The sequence below is a fragment of the Salvelinus namaycush genome, chromosome 20 (assembly GCF_016432855.1).
Source record: "Salvelinus namaycush isolate Seneca chromosome 20, SaNama_1.0, whole genome shotgun sequence".
Lineage (NCBI taxonomy): Eukaryota > Metazoa > Chordata > Actinopteri > Salmoniformes > Salmonidae > Salvelinus > Salvelinus namaycush.
The window spans coordinates 27789753-27804181 of NC_052326.1; the positions used below are offsets into that span (position 1 = coordinate 27789753).

General features: G+C 43.5%; 1 protein-coding gene across 1 annotated transcript; it reads right to left on the reverse strand.

Moving 5' to 3' along the window:
- Positions 1 to 1507: 1507 nt before the first annotated feature.
- Positions 1508 to 13438, reverse strand: LOC120065185 (protein OS-9-like). Its single transcript, XM_039015971.1, has 15 exons — positions 13210 to 13438; positions 12584 to 12766; positions 11998 to 12061; positions 11651 to 11727; positions 7611 to 7709; positions 7237 to 7438; positions 5095 to 5232; positions 4871 to 4971; positions 4735 to 4789; positions 4532 to 4623; positions 4231 to 4413; positions 3823 to 4030; positions 3284 to 3451; positions 2510 to 2619; positions 1508 to 2259 (listed from the first exon to the last, which is right to left on the reverse strand). Exons 1-15 carry the CDS (start codon positions 13357 to 13359, stop codon positions 2119 to 2121), a joined length of 1971 nt encoding a protein of 656 aa, XP_038871899.1. The 5' UTR covers positions 13360 to 13438; the 3' UTR covers positions 1508 to 2118.
- Between the last annotated feature and the right edge of the window lie 991 nt (positions 13439 to 14429).

Sequence of the window (14429 nt, forward strand, 5' to 3'; positions counted from 1 at the left end):
CAACCGAATCGTTTCTAGTCAACTCTCCTCCTTCCAGGCTTTTTCCTTCTCTTGACTTTATAATGCGATTGGCAACTTTAATAAATTAGGTGCATTACCTCCACTGACCTCGTTCGTCTTTCAGTCCCTGCTGGGTACCTGCTTCTAACAACCAATGAGGAGATGGGAGAGGCAGGACTCGCAGCGCGATCTGCGTCAGAAATAAAACTGACTTCTATTTTAGCCCTTGGCAAAGCAGACGCTCGTTGGCGCACGCGAGCAGTGTGGGTGCAATAATTGAATAACATAGATTTATAAATTTATTTTGCAACGCTCGCGCACGCGCGGTCTAGTCGGCCTGTGACGCCTTCAACATCTCTGAAAAAAACTTTGCGCAAAAACAATGCCGCGTTCAAGTGCTAGTCTGAACTAGGAAACGCTGACATTTCCGAATCGCTAACTGGTTGTAGTTATACATGTACTGCGTTCATTTAGTTAGCAAGTCAGAGACGTCCGTTTCCTAAATTGTCCTATGCCAAGGTTGTAACTTTAACATGAAGTTGATAAGAACAGCTGCCCTATGAGCACAATGCTGAAAAGATAACGTTTTGGCTGAACAGGCGTTGAATGACTTTTAACCAATTTCTCTCACTAGATGAGCTCCAATACTTATTTCAGAAAAATGACATTTTAGTATCCTTTGGTTCTAAATGCCATTAAAGCAAAATATAATCTGGAACTTCAAATAACGGTTTTGAACATTCAAAATGTATAAATGTCAAGTTTCCAGAAACAAAATCCATATGAAGTATGATTGTTTCAACAAGCATGTCAATTCCACAATGACCAAATTAACTTGGTAATGTACTTAAAGAGTAAAAGCTATACTAAATGACACTCGTTCTGATTTAAATAGTTCAAAACTGTGGTTCAACCTCTAAACCACAACAGCATTAATCTGAGTACCAGCCTCTTAAACTAACATTCCACTCCTTGTCATTGCCAAAGAGACTGTTTAATATGTGCTGGATTTATAGCAGAGTTGCTCATTGGCTGCCGGAATTAACATATTTTCCTTGACAACATATGGAGCCTCGGAAATAGAACGATAATTTATAACAAAGTTTTTTTTTTTTTTTTTTTTTAAATAAACATTTAGCAAGTTGAATTAAGACATTTTGTGGTTGGAATTGCAGTATGTATTTGGTTTGATAATTTAGACGTGTGCTACTCTAGAAACTGGACAAACTAAAAAAAGCAACCGGATACCAACATGTTCTGTGGAGAAAAAAAGTGACAAGAGTTCCAATCGAATCAGGATCTGCTCGAGCTCATTAACAATAGACTGTTCATTGAAGATAGCCAGCCTCTTTGGCACATGACATGGAGTACAGAGAGTGGAGAGACTGGTACCCAGCCTACAACAGCATATGTCTCTCACTCTTTTTCAGTATTCTGAAACTGCATTCTTTTTAAACATTGCAGAATTTAATTATTATTATTATTTTTAGATATGTTTGCAAAAGGAGTGTTTTGTTCAATTTATTGTATTCATCCAGTTGTGAAGCCAAGTGTAAATACAGGTCAATTCCACCATTGCATCACTCATTGAGGTGATTTAATCAGTGTAGAGCAGCAAACAAATACAGAGGAGTAATTATAAGCAATTATAAGCACTGCTGGATACAGGAGAGGGCATCATAGTTCTGTAGAAATGCAAAGTTCAACATCATATACAGTCCAAGAAAGAGACATTTTCACATGTGCAAATTGTCCAGTCCATGGTGTTTTTCACCCTCCTCCGTTTCCAACTGATAGCAATCAACATTGAAATAATGCTTTTTCAGCCATCACATTGGCCTCTCACTAGAGAGAAAAAAACCTGACACTATTACACTACCACAGCTGAGACAATTGGATTGGTTTGTGCAAGGTACATAAGTGCCTGATACGGACACAACACATTTCTGAGTGTGGAAACAGGTGTGTCTGTGGACACTGGTTTTACCAGTGGGGCCCCAGGGGCGGCTGAGACTTGACAGTGAGTTCAGAGCTCTGACAGGGGAGAGGGACACTCCCTGTCTCCTAGCCTCCACAGGTGCTTGGTTCCCACGATGCGAGGAAACGTCTCCCCAGAGCTCATAACTCCACATCGTCTGAGTCTGGTGCAGTACTGGTGGACTGGGCCTCTTCCTGTCTCTCTCCCCATACAAATCTGTAGTTGTTTTCCAACTCCTGCTGTCTCTTTTGCTCCTTGTAAACCTCTTCTGTTCCCCCTGTCTGAGAAATACAGGGAAGAGCAAAATAATAGCTCACACAATTACTCATATATTACTTAGACTTCATCCAAAATGTTGAACTGCTTCACTCTCTATCAATTGCTTATATTGGTTTTGAGAACAGTCGTTGAACCAAATAGAGAAAATGTCCTTACAGATCTTTCAACACATCTCAAAACCCTTTTTATAGACAGAAGAGAAAACTCTGTAGTGTTTTTTAAAAGGTAGATTTTTTTTAAAATTGTAATTACCAGTAGGTTGATGAGCAGCTCTCTGAAGGACTTGGTATCTTCTTCAGTCAGCCACTGGTCCCCAGCCTCCTCAGCTGTCCTTCGTGTTATAATCTTCACCTCAATTTTACCTTAAATCATTAGCAACATTACAATACTAACAGGCGTTTCACATACACCAAAGCGCACGCGCACTAGAATATGGACAGCTTAAAATGTGCAACTCTGCACAAACATGAATGTCAGCCAGCAACCCTATTGAAAAGCTTCTGGCACAATACCACATACAGTAAGCAATAATATACGAAATGAGAACATAATAGAAACGAGACATGGAAAGCACACAAGAAACAGATGAAAATGGATGAGACAGTGCCTGTTGCATCTACACCTCTTAAAAATATATTTCATGCTATATACAAATCATTAAAATCCAGACGGAAAATATTTACACAAGAAGCAACCTATTATCACACAGTCAACTCTAGCCTAAAATCAGATAAGCCTATTTTGAAATGTTAATATGGCAAGCACACCCAGAAGCTTCCTCAGATAATATGTTCACACATTAACTTTGCCACACATCAACAGAGATCTGAAGGGAATTTAAAAACACATTTCAACAGATACGAGATCATGCAAAGCATAGCTCTGTTTTGCCAGTGACCCCCTTCTATTTTTGGAACCTGACCTAAATAGCCCAAATTAGATGAGAAGAGTGACATGATCATACGCTAAAGATATCAGAAGGAAAAGAGAGACGGGCCGTGTGTTTTTGGGCACTCCCCTTCCTACCTTCGGCCTTCAGTCCCGCCTTCTCTAGCTGTTCTTTAACCACGTCCTTAATGTGCTGCCACTGGGGGTCACCTTCGCCCATCTCCTGAACTTTGACCTCCCCATCGGGACTGCTGCCTGTCTTATACTTAGTAACTCTGATCTTAACAAGGTCGTCAGCCGCTTGGTCTGGGGTGACGAGACAAAAGAGGGACAAACAACAGAGGTCACCTCCCAAAAAGTAAAAGTAGGGCAACAGGATATAGGAGTTAAAGCCAGCAATGTGGGTGGGATCTCTCAAGAGTTTAATTCACTACCGGTATTCTATGATTCCCTTTCTCTATATATGGGACTGTCAGTATGCTGATATGGCCTACTCCAATTTTACTCTCCCCTGAGCATTGAACAGCGAATCTCCAAAAAGGTACTGAACATGAGATGGAACAAGAAATTATGACAGACATCTACATAGAAATGAATATACACGGAATGTAGATGTATGATCTATGAACACAGAGCCAGGCCCAGAGGGTGGAGCTCCAGGCAGAGAGCCCAGTTACCTGGCTGTCGAGGTGCCAGGCTGGGGCTGCCCCTGGCTGGGTCGTTGGCCCTCTGGCCTCCCTCTGTCTGGGGCTCTGCCTCTGTGTCCCCGGCCTCTTTGTCCTCCAGGCGGTCCAGCAGCTTGTCCAGAGTAGCCTCCAGGGTCTGGGTTGCCTGAGTGCGGTCAAACTCCCCCTTCAGACCCTCGGTCTCCAGTTCTTGCTGAGCCTAGAAAAAAAAAGAGAAACCCCATCAAGCAACACTATCAATCAAAATATGAACATGTTGACAAAATAATGGTCATTTAGATATCCATCTACCTCACATGTTTGGCCAATAATGTGGTTGAGCACTCAATAACATGTTGTATTACAAAGACCCATTCACAGCCTGTACACTTGTCTAGCATCTCTAGTGTCTGTTCGCACCTCGTCTATGATGTTGTCAAACTCCTTTTGCATTTCCCCTTTCATTTCCTCGATGTTGGCAGAAGGCACCGAGATGTCAGCCATCTCCTCCTCAAACTCCTGCAGCAGGAGATGCTCTTCTTCATCCCCCTCCTTTTCCTTCTCATTTCGGAGTTCCTCTCGTTCGGCTTCATTTTCTGCTTTCTGAGAACGAACTCAGAATGAACCATATTGAAATTAAATGCACAAAAATGTCACTGCATTATGAATACATTGTTATGGGTAAAAGTCAACTGTGCAATAGCCTAAAGGCAGCACTAACCTTTCTGTTGCTCTCTTTGAGATGCTGCACAAATTTCATCAGGTCTGCAGGGTCAGTGATGATCTTGAAGTTAAATTGTTCATCTCCAAAAGCTATGAGGAGTAAAAAACACCAGATGGATATTAACAAAAAGGAAAATACTTGAAAGCATCAGAAGTGATATTGCAGTGAAAAATGTTTTAAATTCCAGTTTAATACATTACCATCCTCTGTGACCTCATTGTCTGTGAGCTGATTATCATAGGCATCCTCTCCAGCCTGTGAAAACAAAACACTGTTGGTGCCATCTTGTGGAAGACTAAGGCATACGTTCAAAGATATGACGATCACTGACTGTACCTGATGCTCTGAAGTGGTGTCAGTTGCTGTAGTACTCCCTGGCTTTGTCACTCCCTCCCAGAAATCAGAATCCTCAGGCTCTTCAGAGGTGACAACTGCATCTGGTCCAAGAGGAATGAATCAAGAGGACTGATTATTTCTCAATATGATGCTTTCATTATAAAATCCTGCAAGCAAGCTGTCCAATAAATTAAGTACTTTGATTAAGCAAACGGGCATTGCACCTTTTGCGTCTGACCCCAGGACATCTGGGTCATCAGTTGGCGTCGCTGAGTCCTCGTCTGTCCCCTCGTCACCAGCCAACATCTCATCAAGAGTCTTCAGCTCCTCTGAGATCTGCTCCACTTTACGTTTCGTATCCGCTGAAAATGAAAGACAGAGCGAGAAGCAGAGTTACACTATTCCTTAGGGCTTGTGAAATCAGGAAAGTACCAATTAAAAGATTTAGCCTGGCTCCATATCACAGTAGATAGTGGTTCCTCCTTTAAAAAGTTGCATCATACTGCACCCCTTGCGGGCTGCTGCAGAATTCTATGGCACGTTATGTGATTGTCAGCTATTTTACCATTAATGCTAGTTAGACCACCAGAGGGCATCTTTGAGAAGCATTTGATAGTAATGCCAATATTGAAGACTAAAGAATTTTAAAACTTTTTTGTAAGAACATAGTATATGAGATTGATTTTAAGAAATTTAGCCTAATTGATTGAATATTATGGTGTTTCTATTCCAAGAAAAACTAAACCCCAGGGACTGCGGTTGAAAATTAGCCGGCTGGCTAAAACCGGCACTTTTACTGAAACGTTGATTAATGTGCACTGTCCCTGTAAAAATAAAATAAACTCAAACCCTCAGGGTTTCCGTTAAGATGGAACGGAAAATATGGCGCTGTATAACGTGATGGTCAGGAGAAGCTACAGTACTAAGAGCCTAAGAGGATTCTAAATTAATATCTAAGAGGCATTTTTCATTAGGGCAAATCTGATCTGTGAGAATATCTAAGGGGCTTTCATATCATTCTTTTTTATTTATATATATATATTTTTTATATATATATATTTTTAGCCCCTTTTCTCCCCAATTTTCGTGGTATCCAATCGCTAGTAATTACTATCTTGTCTCATCGCTACAACTCCCGTACGGGCTCGGGAGAGACGAAGGTCGAAAGCCACGCGTCCTCCGAAGCACAACCCAACCAAGCCGCACTGCTTCTTAACACAGCGCGCCTCCAACCCGGAAGCCAGCCGCACCAATGTGTCGGAGGAAACACCGTGCACCTGGCCCCCTTGGTTAGCGCGCACTGCGCCCGGCCCGCCACAGGAGTCGCTGGAGCGCGATGAGACAAGGATATCCCTACCGGCCAAACCCTCCCTAACCCAGACGACGCTAGGCCAATTGTGCGTCGCCCCACGGACCTCCCGGTCGCGGCCGGCTGCGACAGAGCCTGGGCGCGAACCCAGAGACTCCGGTGGCGCAGCTAGCACTGCGATGCAGTGCCCTAGACCACTGCGCCACCGGGAGGCCTCTCATATCATTCTAAACGAATTAATAATAATCGCTTTGTTTAGAAAATAACAATATTTTGGAGATGATTTTGTTTTCATTTAACCTAGAGTGAGCGAGAAAAGGCCATTCTTGAACATGGGGTGAGACATTCTCACTAATTTGTAAATAAAGTTTGTTATTTAGATTTATTCATTTATGTTTTTAGAGGGAGAGAAACCAAAAGCCTCCTCATGGGTCTCCCAGTGGTGTCTGGCACGGGTATCGAAGCAGCATCTGTAGCAATGCAGTGTCTTAGACCACTGCGCCACTCAGGAGGCCCCATCCAAAGTTTAATGCTGATCAATTGCCATGCAAAGTACCAAAAGACAGAGAGGTGTTGGGTAAAGGTATATTGTCCTGCTAATAGCCCATAATGGGCTATTATAATATTGTACATGGTGTCCAGGTCAGGATAACCAAATAATTTCTTTATTAAAAGACTGTCAGAAAGAATGTTGGTACTTATTTTGATCCAAAGCCATGAATGAGTGAGTCACTCAGCTTTATGTAGGTGCCGGGGATAAATGACTGTTAGAAATGACTGCCTAGAAGGCCAGCATCCCGGAGTCGCCTCTTCACTGTTGACGTTGAGACTGGTGTTTTGCGGCTACTATTTAATGAAGCTGCCAGTTGAGGACTTGTGAGGACTCAGTTTTTATTTGGATTGCTCTGGTCTGGAGCAATGAAGTAGTGACGCAGGGTACCGTATTAAACCACAAATTACCTCGAAGTCCCGCAGCATAATCGCAAAACTTTTAGTTGAGCAACCACTGTATAGGCTAAGCACCCTCCCAAAGACCCCCAGCCCCCTGTTGACTCACAGACTTGGGCCTTGACATAGTCCATGTACTGCTGGGTGCTGAGGGCTGGCTGGCACACAATGCCCTGGGGCTTGGCGGTGTAGGGCGGGCGCAGGAAGGGGTGCTGGCAGGTGCGGGTGGTGTGGACCGTCAGCACGTAGCGGCACGACTGGGGCTCATCCACACGGGCCACGTAGTCCCCCGAGCCCTCCTCACACACAAACTGGAAGACACAGACCAGAGCAGATCAGGGGTCAGAAGTCATGGATTGTCAAGGAGTCACACCAGTCATATCTAATGTGTTTGGAGTTTTACAAGATTTATTAAATACAATACACAGGTTGTCTTTACTGATGTTTATTGCAATATTAAGACCCCATTGCATAGGCTCTCACCCTGACTTCAGTCTCCCTGGGGTTCCCATTCAGGTCACACTTGGAGCCATTGACATAGCTCTGACTGTGGTAGCGCTTCAGTCTGTGTTGCTTGGAGGCCTGGGCACCAGGGAGGAAGATAAAAATATTATTATCAACGCATACACCATGGATATTCTACTGGATCGTCAAATTGCATAGACCATTACATCAAATTTAAACACTTGCCTCCAATCCCCTCCTTCCCTGATACACGTGTTAATATTGAACCATAAATTGTGCCTTCCTGTATTATACTTAAAATGTTTATTATATTCTACTGAGCCATTTACTTTGTTGGTAATCTAAACTTTTATTATTGTTGTTGAATTGTCCAGAAGGAACCTGCCAGTAAGAATTGTGTTGGACAGTGTATCCTGTACATACAACTTGAAACAGCGGGTGAGTCTCAGGGGAGGGAGTCACTTCTGCTGTAGCAGTCAAGTCAACAGCCTCACACGCTGTTCTTTCCCTCATCATGTCATCAACCTGAACAAGGTACATGCTGTGTTCCAAAACCAACAAGCAGCCCGTACCTGCCAAGCACTCATTCTAACCCTAATGCAACTATAGTAAAATGGATGAAAAACAAAAGTAGGATACAAATCTTAACAGCTTGAGATTTTCCTGTACATTTTCTCTCAATTGGCTTATACAACATGCTTTTTGCATGTTTTCCAGCAAGTATACATGAAAAACTCTTGGTTTAGTCCTTTGTATGAGAAGTTAAACACATACTGAATCAAATAAACTTTATTTGTTAAATGCCCCGAATACAACATGTGTAGACCTTACCGTGAAATGCTTACTTACAAGCCCTTAACCAACAGTGCAGTTGAAGATATAGTTACAATTATTTTTTTAAGTAACATAATAAAATAACAATAACGAGGCTATATACAGTGGGTACCGGTATTGAATCCGTGTGGGGGTAGAGGTAATTTGTACATGTAGGTAGGGGTGAAGTGACTATGCATATATAATAAACAGCGAGTAGCAACAGTGTAAAAAAGTTACCATACCAGGCAGTGATGTGTAACCGATGTGAAATGGCTAGCTAGTTAGCAGTGGTGCGCGCTAATAGCGTTTCAATCGGTGATGTCACTCACTCTGATGCCTTGAAGCAGTTGTTCCCCATGCTATGCAAGGGCCGCGGCTTTTGTGGGTGGGTAATGGGTAACGATGGGTAACGATGCTTCGTGGGTGTCAGTTGTTGATGTGTGCAGAGGGTCCCTGGTTCAAGCCCAGGTAGGGGTGAGGAGAGGGACGGAAGCTAAACTGTTACATTGATGCTGTTGACCCGGATCACTGGTTGCTGTGGAAAAGGAGGAGGGGGGTGAGTGTAACCGATGTGAAATGGCTAGCTAGGTGGTGGTGCAGCTGTAGAACTTTGAGGATCTGGGAACCCCTGCAAAATCTTTTCAGGCTACTGAGGAGGAAAAGGTGTTGTTGTGCCATCTTCATGACTGTCTTGGTGTGTTTGGACCATGATAGTTTGTTGGGGATGTGGACACCAAGGAACTTGAAACTCTCGACCCGCTCCACTACAGCCCCGTTGATGTTAATGGGGGCCTGTTCGGCCCGCCTTTTCCCATAGTCCACGATCAGCTCCTTTGTCTTGCTCACATTGAGGGAGAGGTTGTTGTTCTGGCACCACACTGCCAGGTCTCGGACCTACTCCCTATAGGCGTCTCCTCGTTGTCGGTGATCAGACCTACCACTGTTGTGTCGTCAGCAAACTTGATGATGTGTTGGAGTTGTGTTTGGCCTCGCAGTTGCGGGTGAAAAGAGAGTACAGGAGGGGACTAAGCACACACCCTTGAGGGGCCCCAGTGTTGAGAATCTGCATAGCAGACGTGTTGTTGCCTACCCTTACCACCTGGGGCGGCCTGTCAGGAAGTCCAGGATCCAATTGCAGAGGGAGGTTTTTAGTCCCAGGGTCCTTAGCTTAGTGGGCACTATGGTGTTGAACACTGAACTGTAGTCAATTAACAGCATTCTCACATAGGTGTTCCCTTTTGTCCAGGTGGGAAAGGGCAGTGTGGAGTGCGATTGAGATTGCGTCGTCTGTGGATCTGTTGGGGCGGTATGCGAATTGGAATGGGTCTAGGGTATCCAGGATGGATGCTGTTGTGAGCCATGACCAGCTTTTCAAAGCACTCCATGCCTACCGACGTGAGTGCTACGGGGCGGTAATCATTTAGGCTGGTTACCTTCACTTCCTTGGGCACAGGGACTATGGTGGTCTGCTTGAAACATGTAAGTATTACAGACTCAGTCAGGAAAAGGTTGAAATTGTCAGTTTAGACACTTTCCAGTTGGTCCGCGCATGCTTTGAGTACACGTCCTGGTAATCCTGTTCCCACTGCATTGTGAATGTTGACCTGTTTAAAAGTCTTGCTCACATCGGCTACCAAGAGCGTTATCACACAGTCGTCCAGAACAGCTGGTGCTCTCGTGCATGCTTCAGTGTTGCTTGCCTCGAAGCAAGCATAAAAGGCATTTAGCTCGTCTGGTAGGCTCGCGTCACTGGTCAGCTCACGGCTGGGTTTCCCTTTGTAGTCCGTAATAGTTTTCAAGCCCTGCCACATCCAACAAGTGTCAGAACCGATGTAGTAGGATTCAATCTTAATCCTATATTGACGCTTTGCTTGTTTGATGGTTCGTCTAAGGGCATAGCGGGATTTCTTATAAGGGTCCAGATTAGTGTAACGCTCTTTGAAAGCGGCAGCTCTAGCCTTTAGCTCAATGCGGATGTTGCCTGTAATCCATGGCTTCTGGTTGGGATATCTACGTAGTCACTGCGGGGACAACGTCGTTGATGCTCCTCAACGCCATTTGATGAATCCCGGAACATATTCCAGTCTGTGCTAGCAAAACAGTCCGTTTCATCTGACCACTTCCGTATTGAGCAAGTCACTGGTACTTCCTTCTTTAGTTTTTGCTTGTAAGCAGGAATCAGGAGCATAGAATGATGGTCAGATTTGCCAAATGGAGGGCGTGGGAAGAGCTTTATATGCATCTCTGTGTGTGGAGTAAAGGTGGTCTAGAGTTCTCTTTCCAATCATGAAATGTTGGTAGAAATTAGGTAAAACGGATTTAAGTTTGCCTGCATTAAAGTCCCCAGCCACTAGGAGCGCCACTTCTGGATGAGCATTTTTCTTGTTTGCTTATGGCCTTATACAGCTGGTTGAGTGCGGTCTTAGTGTCAGCATCGTGGTTGTAAATAGAAAGCTAAGAATAATATAGATGAGAACTCTCTAGGTAGATAGAGTACCTTATGATAAGCTGTAGAGCACACTACCTCAGGCGAGCAATACCTAGAGACTTCTTTAATATTAGACATCGCGCACCAGCTGTTATTGACAAATAGAGACACACCCCCGTCCCTCGTCTTACCAGACGTAGCTTCTCTGTCCTGCCGGTGCATGGAAAATAACGGCAGCTCTATATTATCTGTGTCGTCGTTCAGCCACGACTCGGTGAAACATAAGATATTACAGATAATGTCCCATTGGTTGTATAATCTTGATCGTAGGTCATCTATTTTATTTTCCAATGATTGCACGTTGGCCAATAGAACGGATGGCAGTGGAAGTTTACTCACTGGCCTACAAATTATGAGAAGGAAGCCCGGCCTCCACCCTCTTTTTCTCCGTCTTTTCTTCACACAAATGACGGGGATATGGGCCCGTTCCCGAGAAAGCAGTATATCCTTCGCATCGGACCTCGACCTCAAAATTATTCTTCCAGTTCGAGGTGAGTAATCGCTGTTCTGATCTTCAGAAGTTATTTTCGGTCATAAGAGACAGTAGCAGCTACATTATGTACAAAATAAGTTTAAAAAGTGAAATGCTAAAAAACTTTAAAAAATAGCACAGTTGGTTAGGAGGACGTAAAACGTCAGTCATCCCCTCCAGCGCCACAAAGTAACACCACAAAGTAACACCACAAAGTATGACAAAATCCTTTAAGGGTAGAGAGGAGAGGGGCTGCATGCAACAGAGGAGCCAACCAGTTACCTTGGCTGTTTCATTGTTCCAGTCAAACTCTGAATCATAGTACCCCAGGAAGAGAACATCCCCTTTGATGTCTGTGTCTGTGGAGAGATAAAAACAGACTATCATTAGAGGCAAGGCCTAAATCTAAATAGACAAAAGCACCATCAGGTAAACCATGTGATGCAGCAGCACTTGACAGACAGGTCAACACTAGACAGGTCAACACCAGAGAAGTAAATAATGACGTGTAACAAGGGGATCCAAAATAAACATGGTGAAAGTGTAAACAGCGAGTACAAACAAAATGATCCAGCTGTTGCTACTTGTGTTAACTTTTGGCAAACACAGTGGTTGAAAATAAGTCTTACCCTCAAGGTGGTACTGTCTAATGTGTTGTCCATAGCAGAACTCATATGTCCACCAGTCTTTTGTCTGCAGTTATAGAGAATGACAACGTTTCAGTTGCTATGACATTTCATATTCATGTTGACAGTGGCCTTACAATACTAGAAGAATAGCAAATAGCCTAGGCTGCCTTATATGGAGAAGTTGATTTCTAATATGCATATGGAGTCTGTCCAACTCAAGGTCCGGTAGATTACAAGTTCAATAATCCAAGAGAGGTAGCTTATTGTAGAGACAATTTGGATGGTTAGGTTATGCAAACTGACCAAATCAGATAAGCACGATAGGGATTTAACTGTCAATACAAGTTGCACAACTCATTGCAAGCATCCAACCTGGGCCAACTAAATGTATTATCTTCCATTTAATTAAAAGCATCACTTTATAACTGTCTGCAATAGTTCTGGTGTAAAGAGGACAGGGGATAAAACTGTTTAGACATTGATGCAATATGAAGCACTGTTGTCTCTAGGCAGTGGTATAGTATTCCTCCCCTTAGTCTTCTTGTGTGTGTGTGTGTGTGTGTGTGTGTGTGTGTGTGTGTCTGACCTTCACTAGGCAGGGGGCAGTGTGCATGGGCTTGAGCAGGTCTGGGATGCCTGGTCCGGTGTAGCCTTGGGAGTCAGGCTCAGAGGCTCGGTCCTGGTGAAACCTCACTGCCTGGGCTGGAAGGCGACATTCATACATCTGCTTGTATTTGCTGGACACCAGCATGACTTCTTCTGTCTTAGCCTGCATTGTAGAAAACATGACATAACGCTAGATAAAACAGTCTGTACTACATAGCTAGTTAACGAGATAGCTAGCTAGGCAAGTATGCTATCTGACAGCTGCTGTCAACTTGAAACTGCGTTTTCTAAACGGTAGCTAGATATTAGTAGGTAGCAACAGTTAGCACAATGTATCTGTCTGTGCATAACGGTAACGTTCGCATCGTTGACTGGTGCGCTAGCTAGCAGCACTATAACGTTACTTAATCTAATTAGATAGCTAGTGCATTATCATTTCATTCAAATATCACGAAATAGTATTAGACTCTGACTAACGTTAGCAAGCCATTAGCCATCTGACTCCACTAGCTATCTACAGTAACGTTAGATAGCTAACTGGGCAGAATCGCTGATACCATGCATGCTAGCTAACGTAAACTATACATTCTTAATGTCACGTCTCACCTGCCCCATAATGACCGGATCGGGAAGAATCTGGATCCCATATTTCACCTCGTTTAATTCCTCTAGATTCAAGAAAGCCAAGACGGATAGCTGACATGTCAAAAAGAAAACGTACAATCCCCTCAACCACCTAACCACGGAAGCAGCCATGCTAGCTAGTTTCTGCTTCTCTTTCTTCTATGGTATAAAAGCTAGCTAGCTACATCTGTCAAGTCTTGTTGCTGTTTATTTGTGCTATGGAACGTCATGGATTGGACAACAGGGACATAAAATACCACAGAATACGGTATTATACATGTCAATCAAAGCCACTACGTTGTCCTATTGGATAATTGTCAAACATTTCCAGAATCCTTCCTTTTGGACACGACTGTTTCCTCGATTGGTCGAATAAGTATGTATAGGCGTGGCTCACACAGCATTGGGGGAGTTCGTTTTGCATGGCCCGGTGCCCCGGGTGAGTTGAGATTTCAATTAACCCTTGTGTGGTGTTCGGGTCTGTGGGACCAATTTTCAATGTTTACTTAAATAAAAACTATACAATTAATAATTTTTTCAACCTGAGACTCATTGGCCTTGGCTCATTTTCTGTGAAGAACATGTAAAATAACACATTTTCATTGAGTGCACACTGTGTACCCCCCTACACATTTATATTACATATTTGGTGTTCAGGTCCACTGGACCCGAGGGTAATAAAAGTGTGGAAAAGTGTGTGTGTAGGTCAAAACAAGTAAAAATGAAACAAAAAGGTTTGCTGTGTGCCTTCACTGTGTCATCCTCCACCCTGGGCCTGCTGTTTCAACATAGCACCAAGAACCTGTCTGTCTCCCTGTCTGTCTGCCTGTCTTCAGCTTTTCTTGCACTCTTTACCCTTTGTAGTGTGTGAAACTACACAATGTATTGCGGGAACCTGCACAATGTTATTACAATACATTATTTCGATACATTATTTTGATACATTGTAAAAAATATACCCCAGCCAGGTGCAAATTGGGGGAGGGACACAACAAATAAATAGCTTGGCATATGTGACTCCTTACCACAATCAATCAGTATGGCAAAAATAATCTCTGCTCAGAGAGCCTTAGAAATACTTTTTGCAGAGAGAGAAGCTATTGTGGAAGCTAGTGTGGAAGATTAAGAATTTTCAGAATATGAGGATCATGTCTCTGTCAATTCGGAGTCTGACAGTGAGTTGGAAGAGGATGAGATTGACC

What these genes read in the sequence shown, in the direction of transcription:
- LOC120065185 (XM_039015971.1), bottom strand. Translation starts at nt 13,359, where the DNA reads ATGGCTGCTTCCGTGGTTAGGTGGTTGAGGGGATTGTACGTTTTCTTT. An exon ending in GGAACAATGAAACAGCCAAG is followed by an intron (nt 7,710 to 11,650) that starts GTAACTGGTTGG and finishes CCTGGTGCCCAG; the next exon opens with GCCTCCAAGCAACACAGACT. An exon ending in CTATGTCAAGGCCCAAGTCT is followed by an intron (nt 5,233 to 7,236) that starts GTGAGTCAACAG and finishes TTTCATTTTCAG; the next exon opens with CGGATACGAAACGTAAAGTG.